Below are 20,148 nucleotides of genomic sequence, written 5' to 3'. Positions count from 1 at the left end.
CATTAACACATTACAGTAGGTTATGCTACTTTACCAACTTGTGTGACGTGTTCAGGTATCTCATGTAGAATTATTTTTTTTTGAATGTCAGACGATAACCTATTTTATAATTTCTAGATACCTTCCAATCCATCAAAGCCCAAGGTCAGTATCATAATTATGAGTTTTTAGTTACCCTGGAAAAATATTATAATAATCATGGTATTTATTCTTATCATTCAAACATAACATTAGCTGATAGCAAATCCATATGACACTATGAATTCAAAAGGAATTACGGATAAATGATTAATACAATACAGTGTCGAAGGTTGGCAGTTTAAATCCGAATACAGTGAACCCTCTTCTGTCCAAATTCAGGGTTAAACAAATGTCTATAGCTGTAAACACTGCTAACACTCTACTGCTCAGTTGGTCCTCTAGAAATACGTTATTATTGTCTTTTGGAAAGAGCTGTTGCATGAAGCAATATATTATATCTCCATTATTTCCCATACTATCGCTGGGAATTATTCTCAAAGATCTAGGGTTTGAAAAAACAAAGTGTGATTGTTTTATGTTTAACGGCTGACAGTACATTTCCCAAACCAGTAACAAAATACTCAGTTCCTCTGTCCTCTCAGATCTTCCTCAGCCCAGTCTGGAATATTTTTTATTTATGTTGTAGTAAGCCATTACTTAAAATATATATTACACATACTATCATTATATGAAGGAATGGACCTTGTTATCAAAATCCTTTAGTCTCAATAAACATGAAGATAAATGTTTTTAGAAATCCATCGACGCAGAGTCACCCTGCGCCTATCACTATTCTTGGTAAAATAGTATTATTATTATGAATACACTGATCTGATTGGCTAACTGTAATCAGATTGGAATATGTAATGTCATGCTAACATAAACAAACGATTTATTTCTTACTCTTTGAGTTATCTAATACAGAATGAGGTGTGTTTTCTCATTAACCTACAGTGTAGACAGTTATTGATGTGTTCTCCTCACAGGTGAACTGCAGAAACCAGACATTAGTGTCAATGACGAATCTTCTCATGACATCACCATTGCCTGTGTACTTCCTGAGTCTGTCAGTGATGGTCATAGCTGTAACCTGTAAACTGGAGACCAGACTCAGGCCTACAAAGAGGCTTGGGTCAGGAGATTTAACACAGCATTATCCAAACTATTCTGTACCTTCAGTGTTACTAAGAATGATCTGTTCAGGCATCTGCAGTTGGAGAGAGATGTGAGCTGTGACTATAGAGTGAACACAGAATCATACTCTCTGTCACAGTTGTCTAAAGGATCGGACCAAAGTGCAGCATGGTTGTAGTTCCACATATTTATTTAATCCGTGAAACTTTGTAATACATAAATAACTGAATAAACAAAACAACAAACCGTGACGCAGAGAGAAATGAACACTACTCAAAAGATAACAACCCACAAACACAAGTGGAAAAAAACCCTACTTAAATATGATCTCCAATTAGAGACAATGAGGACCGGCTGCCTCTAATTGGAGATCATCCCAAAAACCCCAACATAGAAATAGAAACCTAGAATAACCACATAGAAATATATAACATAGAAAACCACCCAAAAACACCCCCTGTCACGCCCTGACCTACTCTACTATAGAAAATGACATCTTACAAGGGTCAGGACGTGACACTCTCTCTCCCCCGCAGTGATAAATACATTATTACAGGTAAGATACTTACATAAAAAAATACAGAAATATTTATTATATGTAAATTTTTCAAGTGTAGAATGGTACGGGCAAAAACTGGTTGAATCAATGTTGTTTTCTTGCCATTTCAACAAAAAATTTCAACGTTTCCTTCTGATGACATTAAATCAATGTGGAAAATGTATTGGATTTGCTGAAATAATTTGGGGAATGTTTGTCTTTTTTTCACCCTACTTGAACCTCAATCCAATGACATGGCTGAAATGTTGTTGATTTCTCTTTGAATTCACATTAGCTGACAACTCAATCAAATGTAAATCAACACTAGGTGTGGAACTGACGTCTGTGCCCATTGGAAATATGCTTAATTTATTGGTAGTTTGTTTTGAACAGATCAATTATCTTTAACAAATGTTTTTAAACCATAGTCCAAGTTCATTAAAAATAGTTATACAAATCATATGTCCCTGTCATGTTTATGACCATCATGATTTGAACTTGCATTGTGAAAGACTGTAGGCTCTACAGTATATTTTTATATGCTGAATAGTGTGCCTTGTCCTTCATTAAGTCGTTGTCCTCTCCCAACAGGTCAGAAACCAAATATCACAGTCAGTCTAAAAGAGAACTTCATCATCACCTGTTTAATTCCTGGCTCTGTCAGTAATGACACCACCTGTAACCTGTATGTTGGAGAGCAGAGTAAGCGTCTTATAAGAGCACACATCAGGAAGACGAAACACACAGATTCCAAATGCTGGTTCTGTCAATTCTCTGTGGCTGAGAGTGATCTGATCAGACGTCTTCAGTCAGTGAGGAGTAAGGAGGTGAGCTGTGACTACAGAGTGAGCTCAGGACCAAACTCTCTCTCTCCACGCAGTGATGGGTACAGCTTTACAGGTGAGTCATTATCTAAACAAATCTATCAGGGCTGCAGGTCTTCATGATCTGACTTCCCTTAAAAAGATTTAGTATGACTATATTCATTCTGACACTCAGTCACTCAGTCACTCATCACCACCAGTCACTCACTCACTCACTCACTCACTCACTCACTCACTCACTCACTCACTCACTCGCTCGCTCCTTTTGAGCATAGCATCTCCACATATGGTTTTCCACACTGTGTTCTTCTGGGCCAGGTCCCAGGCTGATCTGGTGTTGAGTCCCAGGTTGTGTAGGTCGTCCCCCAACTGGTCGGACCACCTGGCTCTCTGTCTTCCTCTTGGGCGTGGCCTGTTGGGGGATGGCTCCTTGAGGATGAGGGCAGGCAGGGAGCTACTGCCAGCAAATAACATTCTGACCCACAAACTATAGACCACATTCCAATCCTAAATGGTTGTAAATCTAGTGGGAGTTCACATCAGTGATCCAACAACTATACAGACACCCTCTAACGCAGGGAGACAAAGGGGTTTAGCTTTGGTAATGTGTAAGTATAACTGTTGGAGTGGCTTACTCTGTAATTCATTGTGTTGATGATGGAGGATGTTGTTTAGAACACTTTACATTAGAAACCTTATGTAATTTTGTTCATAGATATGAAACCAGTCTCAACACCAACGCCTGGGAGCACTACCACAAGTATTACAATTTCTTTGTTGAACTGGTTCAGTGTTTAGATCATATCTATGCGCTGTTATACTTCTGCTGTTAGATAACATGGTGACTTTATTCTAGGAAGCTGTAAACAACAATCAACACCTTATCTGTCCTGAAAGACTTTATCACCTTATGAATTGGTTTTATCATCTCTATAATTAGGAGAAATATAATCTACCAGGGCTAGAAGCAATCTGTCTGTAGTAGATTTCATAGTCCTACTTTGCCCACTTTGAATAGACAAGTTATGAAGGTATTTCAAAAGGCCAACAACACCATGATGATCATTAATAAAATGCTAATTTCATTAATATGCCTCTAAATTACCATCTCAGCAAATACCAATTGTACAGTCAAGGTTTAGATTACGGGCTGCAGGGCCAATGGATTACCAGGACACATACTAGAGCATGCACTGACCAACTGGAATGTCTTCACTGACATTTTCAATCTCTCCCTGAATGAGTCTGAATACCAACATGTTTCAAACTGACACCATAGTCCCTGTGCCCAAGAACACCAAGGTAACCTGCCTAAATGACTACTGGCCCGTAGCACTCACATTGGTAGCCATGAAGTGCTTTCAAAGGTTGGTCATGGCTCACATCAACACCATCATCCCAGAAACCCTAGAACCCAATATAACTCACATACCGCCCCAACATATCCACAAATGACGCAATCGCTATTGGTCTCCACACTGCCTTTTCCCACCTGGACAAAAGGAACACCTATGTGAGAATGCTGTTTGTTGACTAAAGCTCAGCGTTCAACACCATAGTTCCCCTTAAAGCTCATCACTAAGCTAAGTACCCAGGGCCTAAAATCCTCCCTCTGCAACTGGATCCTGGACTTCCTGACAACAACACATCTGTCTCGCTGATCCTCAACACAGGGGCCCGTCAGAGGTGCGTGTTGAGTCAACTCATGTACTCCCTCTTCACCCACGACTGCGTGGTCATGCATGTCTCTAACACCATCATTAACTTTGCCGACGAAACTATGGTGGTGGACCTGATCACCGACAATGATGAGAAAGCCTGTATGGAGGAGGTCAGAGACCTGGCAGTGTGATGCCAAGACAACAAGCGCTCCCTCAGCATGCCCCAATTCACATCGACGGGGCTGTAGTGGAGCGGGTTCGAGAGCTTCAACTTCCTTGGTGTCCACATCACTGACAAACTATCATCGTCCAAACACACCAAGACAGTCGTGAAGAGAGCACAACAAAGCATATTCTCCCTCAGGAGACTGAAAAGATGTTGGTATGGGTCCTCAGATCCTCAAAAAGTTCTTCAGCTGCACCATCGAGAACAGCCAGACTGATATCGTCATCGCTTGGTATGGCAACTGCTCGGCATTCGACCGCAGAGGTTAGTGTGTACGGCCCAGTACGTCACAGGAGACAAGCTTCCTGCCATCCAGGACCACTATATCAGGTGGGGTCAGAGGAAGGGCCTAAAAATTGTCAAAGTCTCCAGACACCTAGTTATAAATTGTTCTCTCTGCTACCGCATGGCAAGCGGTACCGGAGGGCCAAGTCTAGGTCTAAAAGACTCCTTACCCAGGTCTTTGTATTCTTTTTTAATCACATATGTGCCTAATTACTAGAAAAGAGGTTGATATTGGATTGATTAAATCATCCAATTAAGACACCTTATTGTATAACCAGATTCAATGACTTTGCTTTGCACCAGATTTGACTGTTAGTCCTACTTTGACAACTGACACCCCAAAGAGTCCAACTGAAAGTGAGTTTGGCCACACGATTTCTGTTTATTGGTGTTGACTAAGATGTGATGTGTGTTAACTGTTAACAAACCATCTCTATCTTGTATGTGAACAGGAGGTCAAAGCTCCACAGACAGCGTTGTGAATTCAAACAGTCAAAAAATAGTTTTGGGTAAGTGTCCTTATTTAGTAATCCCACAACAAAAATACACTTGTCTTTTCCTGCTAGCTCTGACCTTGCTGATAACTACTTTGTTGAGGGAAAATGTACTTGTTGTGATTGTGATATGTTGTTGCCTCACCAAGCTATCATAAGATGAATGCACTAATGTAAGTCACTCTGGATAAGAGCCTCTGCTAAATGACTTGTCGTGGAAATTACCATCAGGGACACCTGAAGTCAATATTAAATTAATCATTCTTTATTATCAACAAGCTGGAGAGGTTCCAACAAACGTAATGTACCATTGTAAACGTCGGTCGGGAGCTCCGTCGGAGATGTCCCATTAGTTGTCTTATATACTGCTTAAAAACAGACAAGTTTTACTTGGAAGATTTAGTTCATTCATTATTCATAATTAATTCATCATTAACGTTTGGTTCATGCATGTGACCAACCAATACCTCACGAGGCTTCTTCTCTTCAAGCTGAGACCTTTAAACTGAGACACCCTTTTCGGTTTTCAAAACAATGTTCTTGGCGTACTACCAAATTGCTTCTAATGATCATTACTGGGAGGAATCCTCACTATCCATCAGTCACTTGCATGAACCCAGTCCAATTGGTTATTAGAAAAGCACAAACATAACATTTTCCTCCACAGACTCAAATGTAAAATGTTTAGCTGACTACCTGTCTTTTCTCACATATATACAATAAAGGGGTATTCTAACACCTGTCTACCATTGAAGTATTTACATTTGGATTAAGAGCTAATGACCTCTCCTGATGACATCATGTCACCAAACAGCGGTACAATTATGGCAGACAGCAGTGGGTATGGCTTCTTGAGTGGGCGTGTTCCTGATGGGATTGACAGCTGTCTATCTCTGCAGGAGGACCAGTGAGTACTTCTGATTCTGCATAACAAATAATTTGCAAACATTTTCCTTCTCATATTAATGTAAGTGCCTTTGACATGGGTTAATATTTCAACTCCTAAACAAAACGGCGCTATTCGGATATAACGATGGATTATTTTGGACCAAACCAACATTTGTTATTGAAGTAGCAGTCCTGGGAGTGCATTCTGACGAAGACAACAAAAGGTAATCAAACTTTTATAATAGTAAACCTGATATTGGTGAGTGCTAAACATGCCGGGTGTCTAAATAGCTAGCCCGTGATGCCTGGGCTATGTACTTAGAATATTGCAAAATGTGCTTTCACCAAAAAGCTATTTTAAAATCGGACATATCGAGTGCATAGAGGAGTTCTGTATCTATAATTCTTAAAATAATTGTTATGCTTTTTGTGAACGTTTATCGTGAGTAATTTAGTAAATTCTTAGTGAATTCGCCGGAAGTTTGCGGGGGGTATGCTAGTTCTGAACGTCACATGCTAATGTAAAAAAATGGTTTTTGATATAAATATGAACTTGATTGAACAAAACATGCATGTATTGTATAACATAATGTCCTAGGGTTGTCATCTGATGAAGATCATCAAAGGTTAGTGCTGCATTTAGCTGTCTTCTGGGTTTTTGTGACATTATATGCTAGCTTGAAAAATGGGTGTCTGATTATTTCTGGCTTGGTACTCTGCTGACATAATCTAATGTTTTGCTTTCGTTGTTAAGCCTTTTTGAAATCGGACAGTGTGGTTAGATAAAGGAGAGTCTTATCTTTAAAATGCTGTGAAATAGTCATATGTTTGAAAAATTGAAGTTTTTGTATTTTTGAGGAATTTGTAATTCGCGCCACGCCTATCATTGGATATTGGAGCAGGTGTTCCGCTAGCGGAACGTCTAGATGTAAGAGGTTATTGCAGTCCTTAATCCAGATGCTTGAGGTCTTTCTCTTGTGGCAGGATTGGGAAGGTAAACAGCTGGCATGTTGATGATCGACATGGCTAGTGACTTCACCCTTTTTTTGCTCTCCTTTTCTCTCCACCCAAAATCTCTTTCGTTTCTCTCTTTAACCCTAAAATCTCTCCTTTCTCCCTTTTCTTACTCCCAATATGGTCTCTTCCGTGTTTGTCTTCCTCTGCCCCTCTTCTCAATCACCCCAATCTTTGCCCATTTCACCAAATCGCTCTTCTTTCTGGGAGGATTAATGTGACTAGCTACAGTGCACTGCTGTAGACAAAATCGAATTCATCACTGGATCAAGCAAGTGATGGGTTCTTTACTTGTTTCTATTGGACGAGCTAAACGCGACGTTGGGCTTGATTGGATCAGGACTGAGTCGGAATATGCTCTGCTTGAAGCCCCGTACTCTTGGCCTGGCCTGTTGGATCTGGCCCTGCTGAGACTATAAACTAATCTATAAACTGAATGAACATACTTGAAGAGCTGTGAAGCTGCTCAGTCTTTCAGTGCTTCCGTACTGTTTCTATTAGTGCCAATGAAATATCAACTTTTTTTTAAAACAAATAAACATGCAGTTTTAAAAATGAAGGATTGAGTTAACACACCCAGTTTCTATTTCAACCTCATGTTTTTGATGTGTAGAAAATATTGCCTATATTGACAAGCTAGTCGAGCTCTAACAATGTCCTCAAAGATGGAAGGCAGGCGAGACCTTTCTAGCCAATGAGGGCAGATAAGTGTGACCGAGTCATAGATTCCAATTCCAAGATGGCGTAGCAGTGCAGAGGTGGTTTGTTGTCCTCTCGTTTACTTTTTGTATTTTTCGTGTTTTTTGTATATCCTCTCTAGGGTATGTGGGCCGAAATCGTCCCACCTACTCAACAGCCAGTGGAATCCCGTGGCGCGTTATTCAAATACCTTAGAAATGCTATTACTTCAATTTCTCAAACATATGACTATTTTACACCATTTTAAAGACAAGACTCTCGTTTATCTAACCACACTGTCCGATTTCAAAAAGGCTTTACAACGAAAGCAAAACATTAGATTATGTCAGCAGAGTACCTAGCCAGAAATAATCAGACACCCATTTTTCAAGCTAGCATATAATGTCACATAAACCCAAACCACAGCTAAATGCAGCACTAACCTTTGATCTTCATCAGATGACAATCCTAGGACATTATGTTATACAATACAGGCATGTTTTGTTCAATCAAGTTCATATTTATATCAAAAATCAGCTTTTTACATTAGCATGTGACGTTCAGAACTAGCATACCCACCGCAAACTTCCGGTGAATTTACTAAATTACTCACAATAAACGTTCACAAAAAACATAACAATTATTTTAAGAATTATAGATACAAAACTCCTTTATGCAATCGCTATGTTCGATTTTAAAATAGCTTTTCGGCAAAAGCACGTTTTGCAATATTCTGAGTAGATAGACCCCTAATTTGACACCCACCAAGTTTGGCCCTCACCAAACTCCGATTTACTATTAGAAAAGTTTGATTACCTTTGCTGTTCTTCGTCAGAATGCACTCCCAGGACTTCTACTTCAATAACAAATGTTGGTTTGGTTCAAAATAATCCATAGTTATGTTCAAATATCCTCTGTTTTGTTCGTGCGTTCAAGACACCATCCGAATGGTAAAGAAGGGTGACGCGCCCAATGCGTTTCGTGACAGAAAATTCTAAATATTCCATTACCGTACTTCGAAGCATGTCAACCACTGTTTAAAATCCATTGTTATGCGATTTTTCTCGTAAAAAAACAATAATATTCCGACCGGGAAACCCTGTTTACGTTCAAAGACGAAAAAATAAAAACATGGTGTCGCCTCGTGCACGCGCCTCAGTCTCATTGTTCTCTGATCGACCATTATCCAAATGCGCTACTGTTTTTCAACCAGGGCCTGCAAAGACATCATTCAGCGTTTTGCCACCTTCTGAGAGCCGTAGGAAGTGTCACGTTACAGCAGAGATCCTCAGTTTTCAATAAAGAGAGTGTAGAAGCCCAAGAAATGGTCAGACAGGCCACTTCCTGTAAGGAATCTTCTCAGGTTTTTGCCTGCCATATGAGTTCTGTTATACTCACAGACACCATTCAAACAGTTTTTGAAACTTTAGGGTGTTTTCTATCCAAAGCCAATAATTATATGCATATTCTAGTTTCTGGGCAGTAGTAATAACCAGATTAAATCAGGTACGTTTTTTATCCAGCCGTGCAAATACTGCCCCCTACCCTAGAGAGGTTAAACTTCCAGGGAATAAAGAACCAGGCGCACCAGCGGACAGCAATGCTCTGGTTTGGGTACCTTTGAATATCAAACTGAAGACCCAATTAGTTATTGCACCCCCATGTGGACAAACTGAAGTGGTACAACATGTTGCATTGCACCATTGTGGGCACTGACCCATAAGACTAGTTTTGAATAATTTCCCATAGCTTCATAGTTATGGGAAATGTTTGTTTTGAGATGGTTAGTTATAACTGCAAAGAAAGAATGCTACCACAAACCAGCAGCATCAAAAATTCCATGGTGGAGAGAACAGTGAAAAACCAGTATCAGGGCCGTCCCTCAGGAGACTGGTACCAAGATGTCATGTCCAGTGTGTTCCAAGCTCAGATGGATCTCAACCATCTGCACACTCACTGTACCAGATTATCCCAATGAATCGTGCCATGGTCATCAACCTATGGTGGATGAACAACAAAGTCCTGACTGTATAGAAAACAACTTAACCATCAACATTTTCCAGGAACCGGGAAGTCACTGTACTGGTGATGTAATTAATCTGGCAGAAGAGGGTACTGATTAAGCAGGTGCAAGAAATAAGAACTTAACAGATTTATATATATATATCTTGCATCAGTGAATCATTAAACATCTTTACAAACCCCTAGCCACCATCAACACTTATCTACATCTACAGGAAAAGTGGAGATTACATTTTACAGCAGTTAGGTCTACACTTAAATGCCACAAACAAGTAGTACAAAAACAGCTTTATTTAAAAACATACAAAGTGGATAAAAGGAGTGCAGTCATTCTGCTGCTGCCCTCTTGCCTCGTTTCACTGTGATTTTTAGCTTCAGGAGCAGCAGTGTCCCCTTCATCACCCTCTGCAGGCTTCTGGAAAGCTTTGGCCTTTGCACCCTTCTTGGCTGCCCCTTCACCCTTGGTAGTCTTCTGTGCTTTGGGTTGATCCTCAGCTGTCCCCTCTTCCCCATTGTCCTCTTCGACTTGGGCTTCTTAGCAGGGGGCACCTTGGAAGCAGATGCTTTTGCGGATTTCCTGAGTTTTGCATCCTGAAAGATGAAAATGACAGGTTTGCAATGCAATCCCCCATTTAAAATTTGAGATTCAATTTTACCATGATAAAGCCCAAATAGGGAACAGTACCCATGACAAAAGTGTAAAAAGAGTCCCTATACACCAAAACCACTTGAACAATGCCAATAGTCAGAACATTACTGAAACCACACTTGCCTCTGGAGGTTTCTCCTTCTGCTTTTTGGCTGTAGCTTTTTTTTCTCAGCTTCTAGAGACAAGAGTTAGTGATGTGTGTGTATGCATGCAATCATGGACACCATGAGGAGAAGTGAGATACCCATACAGGTCATTGAATGAGCAATGTTAAATGTCCTCCATTGCAATCTGAGTAGCTCAGATTTAATTACTTGGGTTAACAAAGCCTAGTTGCCACAAGTAGCCTATTGAAGTAACTATCCAGTGGAGATCTCACTTAAAAAAAAAGTTTATATTGTGTTAATTCGTACCCAAATAATGTTGTGGATTCATCCTGTATAGTGATGTTACGTTTGATGCCTGAGCTCTGAGGCATGCGTTGAAATCGCAGTGTGCTGATGCTCGTATCACTTTATCAGAAGCACATGATCATTGACGTCCAAAGCTTCGTATCGTCGAACAACCACCTGATTGGTAGAAGACAAAAAGGCTACACTGCACACACTATGGGGTTTGGGACATAATCTATAATAATTTGGCTGCTCTATATTCTTTAGACCAGCAGGTGCCACTAGTGTGCACTTGATCAAAGCCTTGAGAATTTGACCTAATTCAGACAATTAGCTGGAAAATCTCAACGCTCATGGAAGCTTTGTTTCCCCATCACTAATCCTATACTAGTATTTGTAGTCAAAGCATAATTTGAAATAAAACAACACAAAAAAAACATCTGAACTTGTAACAAAAACAGACAGTTTCGATAATGCTTGCCATTTCCTCATTAAACATTATATCATGTTGGGTCATTGGCTGAGGTGGCCAATCAGCAGTATACTTGATTTAATATTTTTTATAACAGGTATATGCCCACACCATTCTGTTGTTGGGGTACGTCCAGGGCCGGCTTAACAAAGGGGGCTTCCCGGGGCTGAAGCCCCTGGGCCCAGAAGGCTGAAAAAAGTCACAAATATATACATACATTAAACAGTACATATTAGATATGTAGTATATATTTTTACTGCAACCGCAAACCACAGGAGGATTCTGGAGCCCGCTATCAATGAGTGTAGACAGCTTCCTGCTGCCACTCTGCTAATCACCAGATAGAAGGAGGAGAGGTATGGTCCCCATGTGGGTAAATGGGGGGCCCTGCCTTGATTGGGTAACTGCATAATAAACTGCATAATAACTAAATGTGACTGGTCAATTATGTGAGTCAGGGGCTGGGCCCAAGAGGCAAAAAACAAATAACTTTTTTTATATCCAACCAAGGGAGCCTGTTGTCAATGTTCAAAATACACCAGAGAACATATTTAGCCACTGAGGATCAATAGTTAGGCAACAGTGAGATACTTATTTTTGGAAAGGTGGATTTTTAAAAGAAGAAGCTCGAACTGTTTGGGCGCAGACCTGGATAGTATGACAGATCTCTGCAGTAGATTGCAACTCCGCCCCCTTTGGCAGTTCTATCTCGACGGAAAATCTTGTAGTTGGGGATGGAAATTTCAGAATTTTTGGTGGCCTTCCTAAGCCAGAATTCAGACACGGCTCGGGCTTCAGAATAGATTCAGGGCATAATGTACAGACAAGGGTATTGTAGGATGTGGGGACAGTGGGGGTAAACCTAGGAATGTGTAACGATGGGAGAGCTTGCATCTCTGGAGACACCAGCTAAGTCAGATGAGGTCACCCTATGTGTGGGGTGTGTGACAAAAGAGCTATCTAAGGCATGTTGAGCTGGACTAGGGGCTCTACAGTGACATAAAACAATAACTAACCGACACAGCAGAAGACAAAGCATATTGACATTAGAGAGAGGCATGTGTAGCCGAGTGATCATAGGATCCAAGGAGCAGCAATATGTGAGTCCGGGAGCCGTTCGGTAGTCGCTACTATGCTAGGCAAGTGGGAGGCATGGCATTCAGAAAGCTAGCGTGCCGGGGCTAGCAGATGGGTCTTCGGTGACAACGCAACGGAAAGCCTGTTGAAACCACATCGGACGATTACGTCGGCAGACCAGTCGTGATGGATCGGCGGGGCTCCCTGTCGGCAATAAAGGGTCCAGGCAAATTGGCAAAAGAGGTATTGTAGCCCACGAATTAGTGTGTATACCTCTTCGGCTAGCTGGTAGATGGGCCTGGCTCGAGGCTAGCTCAAGGCTAACTGGTGCATTAGCCAGCGGTAGCCACACGATTGCAGCAAGCTAGCTGCGATGATCCGGTGTAATGGCCCAGAGCTTGCGGCAGGAATCCGGTGATGTGGTGGAGAAAAGCAGTCCGATATTGCGCTGTGCAGACTGGCAGGTATTGACCGAGCTATAACTGGCTGGTGACCGAGCTAAAGGTGAAGACGGTTAGCCGTGGCTAACAGTGACTACTAGCTAGTTAGCTGGTTAGCTTCTGATGAAGGTTCCAGTTATAACGTATAGAAATAGCAGATTCGTACCACATTGGGTGGGGCGGGTTGCAGGAAAGTATATTTAGATCGTGGGTGGAAAGTGAGATTAAAATATATTCAAAAAAACGATGAGACCAATTGTTTACATGGGAAAGACAAACACACGTCCGACTGCTACGCCATCTTGGATTCTTGGAATACTTCAATCTCACCAGGTCCAAAGATGGATATTTCTCTGTTATGTAGCCGTGAATGGCCTGCGATTAGACCCGCTTTCGAGAGTCCAAATCCTTCAGCGCTTCATTAACCATCACCATCGTACGTGGATGAAGAGGGTGTTTCCGTGCCACAGCAGGTGCTTTGCTAGATTCTAACAATGAAATTGACAAATGTATCAACCGTAATCTAACCAAATAGCCATAAAATTAGGCTACTCAAATTGGCTTAAACCGCACATGGTTTTACAAACCTGATTTATCTTTTCCCGACACTTTTTCATATTTATGGGCACGTCAGAAGATGAAGTTACTTCTTCGGCGGCTGCTGCTTTTTTTTAGGAGGCATGATCAAACGGTTAATCTCAAAGTTAGGCTATATAAAAATGTTAGTATAAAAACAGCAACTGCATTCTCAGCCTACACACGTTCAATGTTATGCACTTCAAGCAATACCGCCGCAACGCACAAGGTTTACATGAACAGGCACTGACATTTAGGTACCAGTTAGAGCATTCAAGGTAAACTGATCAGTCCGAGTAGTGTGAACTCGCTTCTTCTTCTCTCCTCCGTTCCTTCCTTCCTTCCATCCTTTCCTTTACTGCGTTTATCAGTTTAGCTTCACTGCTCTGGCATATTATTAAACATGACTCACCAAACATAAATTAAATATGAAAGTAGAAGATAAATATTTTTCTCATACAGACAAGTTAGTTTGGTTTTAAAAATCGAATTGTCGGCAATAATGATACAAAATAACATCTGTTAAAGACAGATAGCTTGAGAACTTAAAAATAATGACCGATAAATGATTCTGAATGTTCAGCCTCTTTGTCCTCTGCAACATGACATTAGCCCACAGTTGTCATATGAGACATGTGGTTTTCCTGTGAACAAGCTCCACATCTGCTTTTCTATTGAAACATTTATTCTTTGTCCCAGTCACAGCCACCATCTTCTGTGAAGTCAGACTAACAGTATGTATGTAGCTGTCTAAATAATGACCTTGTGCATCCCTGATATGGCTGGTCGTCTGTTTTTGCTCATCCTCCTTTTCGGTGAGTTATTTTTCCGTTCCAAGTTCCATCATCTGTTTGTGCTACAGGATATTCCATTCTTCTTTCCCCTCTTTTAGTCTTTTACTTTAGAAACTCTTAATATTTCAACATGTTATGGTTATAATAAGTGTGTCTTATTCCATTGATCATCCTATTAATTTATATTTCTCTGTCATTATTGTACATTTTGTTCAGATAAGAATGACCACTGCTTGATAACATGGCTGTGAATGCATTCCAGGCTATTCTGCTTCGCCAGCTTGTGTAAAGTGTTCCCATCTCATGTTTTCTTATTTTTCATAATGGCTAAAAGAGCATGATAATGACCCATTTTGTTATGTCTATATACCTTCCAGTACCTCAAAGCCAAAGGTCAGTAGCATTATTATGAATTTAAAGCTGCATTATGGAACATTTTGGGCTACCAGACAAAACAACGGGTTACCAAAATATTCAAGTAGTGATTGAAATATTTTCAATAAAAACGTTATTTTGATGAATTCATCGGAGTCAACATGGGTCAGCATCCCCATGGAATGCTCTCGATACATTGTAAAATCCATGCCCCGACTGTTTGGTATACTCCGTGTAGTCCCGACACAAATCTAGGGTTGGTACCCAAGCCAGCTGGTGGATCATTCTAAATGTTCCGTTGCCAGGATGACTGTCAATGTTCTTATCCCTTGCTTGCTAGCTATGCAACTTCGGCTAACACAGTCACGTCAAACAGTGCAGCCAGAATAACAGCAAAGAAGCTGTATTTGCATTTGTTTAAGCTGTTTTCTACAGATTTTTGGGGGGGGATACATCCATAACAATGAGCTAATGACTCGATGCGAGATTTCGCCTGGCATAGAAAATGTGCTCTCTCTCCAGGACACTATTCAGAGGAGCTAGCCAACTACAGTACACAGTTAACATAATCACTTTAAACTGAAGCTGGAATGACAGTAAACTAGCTGCATTTTGTGTTTTTCTATTGGCATTTCTTTGAATATATCCATAAAAATGATACTGATTCATGATTTTGACTGGCTTAGAAAACCTGCCAGACTGTCTCATCCCGACACATTCGTTCATTACTATGTGACAGCAGGAGATGATCGAATTTCAATATTGAAACAATGTTGCAAATATCAGAGACAGACAGCAAGGTTAATGCAAATCTCCGCTGTTGAAAACCAAATGCTAGTCTACAATAAATGGGATATAATATCTAAATGCTTTTTACAGTGGAGATCAAGTTTATAAATTGCCTGGCTGTGCTGATGAGATAGTGGATTGAGCAGTCAAATGGAATAGTGAATAGACCATTTTTTGTGTTTGCAAACGTTGCACGCATCGCCCTCGTGCGGCAACGTTTACAAACACAAAAAATAGTCTATTCACTATTCCATTTGACTGCTCAATCCACTGTGGTGACAGCACAAAAAAAGCCTCTATTTACATGTTGCATATGAGTCCATTTCACACTACTTTTGGATTATAATTGGAGTTTAAGGCTCGTATGAATGTCCTGCTTAATATAATGTTTGTCATCATTGCAAATCAACTGCATTATACTTAAAAATAACTTCAACTTCAACCAGTAAAATGGCTCTTTGGCTATCATTTGCTACAGCCTATGGCTATGTCAGTGAGTGTTTAGCATTCTAGCTAACAACTTGCTGCATCCAAAGATCACAACCAAATATAATCTTAGTGGCTGTTCAAGCAAGAATCAAAACATCATTGTTAGCGTAGGAGAGCCCCCCCAAAATTATTTTGTTTAGAAGAAATAAAAACGTAAATCTAGGCTATGTTGAATGGGAGCAGATGGCGTGGCTTTCTTACTGCAGCCAAGAGTCACGCGCATCTGTACGTGATGTCAGTGTGTCGTGCACTGGAATGTATGGAATGCCATTTGGGTCTTCGCATTTCAAAAAAGATACACGAGAAATAACACTGTTTGATGTGTCAAATAACACTATTTGAAGCGTAAAATAAGCTTGTTGACCAATCAGGACCTGGATATGACTGCACGTCACAATCATTTAACACGTTCGTTACCTTTTTACGTAGTTATTACAGATTGATTACACTATCACTTGTATTTCATATGTCACAGCGATTCACCGATATGTATGATGCTAGTAAAGTTTTTGGTCTTGCGCACCTACCGCTTCAGTACAAGCGCAGACACACCTCCCCACGCTCTGGGACAGTTCTGGTCAGAACAAAATCCATCACTTCCGTTGTTTGGCTGTGCCCATATAGCAACGTTCCACAATGAGCATATGTCCTGGTGGAAGGATGAAAATAAAACACATTTACTCAGAACAATAATACGTCTTTAATGAAAGACATGTTCTTAATCTTTTGTTTAAATGTTGGCAACCGTTTTACAAAAGCAAAATGCCCATCGAAGCCGAGGATTATTGTGTGATAACTCCCTCCTAAGGGCTGTTCCTGCCACGGGTTCTCATTGTTTATTGTTAAATAGACAACAGTGTCTTAATTGTTTTCTCTTTCAAACTCATATAATATTAAGTGGTACATTATCTGTATGAGTAGTTAAACATTGAAAATGAATTTATAATTCAATTAAAAAATACACTCCATCATCCCTCTGTCACAGATCTTCCTCAGCCCAGTCTGACAGTGATTCCTGCAGTCATCAAAGAGAGAGACTCAGTTCAGCTGAACTGTCAGACTCCTCCATCTGTCTCTGAGTGTTACTTCAAAATGGAAGGGCAAGTGGAATTCACCCTACCATCACCCTGTCAACAGACACTCACAGGAACACTACTGGTGAGGTGGACAGGTCAGAGTTCACCAGCTGAGGTCAAAATACAATGTCAGTACAGTGCTACAGGTTCACAGTTTAGATCCATATACAGTGAGCCTTCAACAGTCACAATTCAGGGTAAGAAGACTATTTGAATGGTTGTAAACAATGTACTGTTGTGCCATCATTACCATGTTCCTCTTGTGATATGTTATCATACTGTGTGTTGTTATAAGCTATTACATGAAGCAATCAAGGAATGTATTATATCTCCTTAACTTCCCATACTGTCGCTGCATGAGGTAATGGACTCAAGATCCTTAAGTGTGAAGTAACAAGGAGGGACTAGGCTATCAGTACATTTCTCAAAACCACAAAATGCTAAATGCTATATTCCCCTATTCTCAGACATTCCTCAGCTGACAGTGAGTTCTACAGTCATCAGAGAGACAGAATCAGTTCAGCTGAGTTGTGAGACTCCTCCATCTCGCCATGTGTCTAACTGTTACTTCTACATAGAGGGGGGGAAGAATTTTCCAAGGTCATTGTGTACGCAGACAATAACAGGAACTGAGCTGCTGAAGAGGGCAGGTCCAACATTTCCAGCTGTGGTCAAAGTGAATTGTTACTATGCTGTAGGGAAGTCTCACACATCTCCGTTTAGTAACTCTGTCTCAGTCACTGTTCAGGGTAAGTAGGTGGTTTAAACAATGATACACTTCACTGTTATACCGTATTAATTATGCTCGTTCTGAAAATGAGATCTTCTGTTGTATTTCTTAAACGTCTTCATTTGACATAATGATAGGATTTACTGTACTTTGTACAAACATAAATGCTGACATAGTTGAACATTTTATTAATGGATCTACCATACTGTTAGTATGTATGGATTAGCTGTAATGTTTTTAAATGCAACTTTCAAAGAGACACACCTCCTCCCAGGCTGGCCGTTCTACAGTCATCAGAGAGAGAGACTCAGTTCAGCTGAGCTGTCAGACTCCTCCATCTGTCTCTGTGTCTCACTGTTACTTCTACACAGAGGGGAGAGATCCTAAACACTCACCCTGTACACGTTCACTCACGGGGACTGAGCTGCTCTCGTGGGCAGGTCAAAGTTCATCTGCTGAGATCAAACTGAGATATCTTTACACAGTAGAAACTTACTATCCATCGATGCACAGTGGTTCTGTCTCTCTTACTATTCTTGGTAAGAAATGTTATATTCAGATTCTCTTGAATGATTCTGTTTAAATCACAATCTCATCCAATGTCATTTCAAAATAGTTGTTGTGAAGACAAATATTTGAAATGTATATGTCAGAAGTAGAGTTCTAAGATCCCACGGCAAACAACCACAGAGACAGGCCAAAGTACAATCAAAGGTTCTTTATAAACTCATCTTTACACAGTAATACACAGTATCACTACGGTCCTATAAGAAACGTATAAATAGGCTGGGATTTAGGGCTGTAGGCTAACTAGAAGCAACGGGCCAAACTAAACCTTCCGAGCAGGGTTTTTTCGTTCGGTTCTACCCGAGCAGGATTAGTTCGGCTCTACCCAAACAGGGTTCGGCTCTTCCTCCCGAGCAGGGATCATTAGTTGATGGCTGGTCTGGTAGTCGATTGCTGGTTTGGTGTTCAATGGCAGGTCACCTTCTGTCCCTCGCTCTGCACCGGCCTGGCTGTGTGGTAGAGTTGGGTGTAGCCTCTCAGCTGCGTCAGGCGTGTCCCCCGTGTCTGTAGTCGTGGGGGACAGAAAATATACAATTAGAGGATGTACTGGCCAACAATTGGTGTCACACTCACACGTTCGCAACAAGCACTTTCCTTTAGTAGTGCAATAGAGAGCATTGTGATTTGTGTCTTTCCAACAGCAAGCGACCAGCGGAGACGAGAAGCTTGTCGGTTGAGAGGTCCCTGGTTCAGTTCCTTTTAACTCTAGTTCTGAGGCGTGTTTAGCGATTGGTTTGGGGAGGCAGGAGGTGATAGAGAATCATCTCAATGTCACTTTAGTCCATGTTAATCTGTGGAATCACAGCACACCATACAAGCAAGCAAAATAGTCCATGCGATTCAATTTGATTTCACACGTGAGCATGTAAGGAATTAAGTGAAAGGAAATCGTTGTAAACACACAGCACACATGATTAAATGGCACTCATAAATAGGAATGATATCAAATAAGACATGCTGATATGTAATATAAAGAGAATGGCAGGCTCTAGTTTAGTAAGAGTCAGTATCACTTGTGACATATACATTACATTCAAATAGAGTGATGTAAAAAGGAGTCTCTGTCCTTTCCTAACAGATCCAAAACCAGACATTACAGTCCATTTTGATGGGGACTTCACCATCATCTGTTTGATTCCTGGATCCGTCAGTCCTGACACCACCTGTAACCTGTATGTTGGAGAGGAGAGTCAGCCATCCTTCACAGCAAAGATCAAGAAGAGAAAAGCCAACTCAGCATCCGGAGAGCCGTTCTGTCAATTCACTCCAAATCATAGTGATCTGATCAGTCGTCTTCAGTCAGTGAGGAGTAAGGAGGTGAGCTGTGACTATAAAGTGAGCTCAGGACCAAACTCTCTCTCTCCACGCAGTGATGGGTACACCTTTACAGGTGAGTCATTATCTAAACAAATCTATCAGGGCTGCAGGTCTTCATGATCTGACTCACTTTGATTTTAGCATCTTCTTAGTATGACTATATTCATTCTGACCAACAAACTAAATATCACATTTCAATCCCAAATGATTTCAGATCTGGTGGGAGTTCACATCAGTGATCCAACAACTATACAGACACCTTCTACAGCAGGTTGGCTACACATCTGTGCTTTTATAGTGGCACTGCTGTTATTTTAAAGCAAAGCAAGTTTCAGCAGTAAGAATAGTTGTGTAAATGAAGCTGTTCTGTTAGATAATTAAGCTGTTCTGTAGATATGACACCAGCCTGAACACCAATGTCTGGGATCATCAGCACAAGTAATAGAATGTCTGTGTTCATCTAGTGGAGTGTTTAGATCGTATCTATGTGCTGTTATACTTCTGCTGTTAGATAACATGGTGACTTCATTCTAGGAAGCTGTCAACAACAATCAGCACCTTATCTGTCCTGAAAGACTTTATCACCTTATGAATTGGTCTTATCATCTCTATAATGAGGA

The 20,148-nt window shown here is 40.7% G+C and overlaps 1 protein-coding gene and 1 long non-coding RNA gene across 4 annotated transcripts in view; both read left to right on the top strand.

The window, feature by feature from the left end:
* Window positions 1–20,148, top strand: part of LOC106565146 (mucin-3A) — an 89,383-nt gene that overhangs the window by 61,930 nt on the left and 7,305 nt on the right. For all 3 annotated transcript variants that reach the window (XM_045692017.1, XM_045692016.1, XM_045692014.1), the window contains 2 exons: window positions 19,290–19,601; window positions 19,743–19,799. In XM_045692017.1, coding sequence (XP_045547973.1) covers window positions 19,290–19,601; window positions 19,743–19,799 — 369 coding nt within the window. The remainder of the gene's footprint in view (window positions 1–19,289; window positions 19,602–19,742; window positions 19,800–20,148) is intronic.
* On the top strand, window positions 14,552–19,280 carry LOC123725597 (uncharacterized). Its single transcript, XR_006758138.1, has 3 exons — window positions 14,552–14,578; window positions 16,824–17,111; window positions 17,382–19,280. It is a non-coding gene; the product is annotated as an uncharacterized lncRNA (long non-coding RNA).

The sequence above is a fragment of the Salmo salar genome, chromosome ssa12, assembly GCF_905237065.1.
Source record: "Salmo salar chromosome ssa12, Ssal_v3.1, whole genome shotgun sequence".
NCBI lineage: Eukaryota > Metazoa > Chordata > Actinopteri > Salmoniformes > Salmonidae > Salmo > Salmo salar.
The sequence above is the reverse complement of the archived record's forward strand: the minus strand, read 5'-3'. Positions and strand labels throughout refer to the sequence as shown.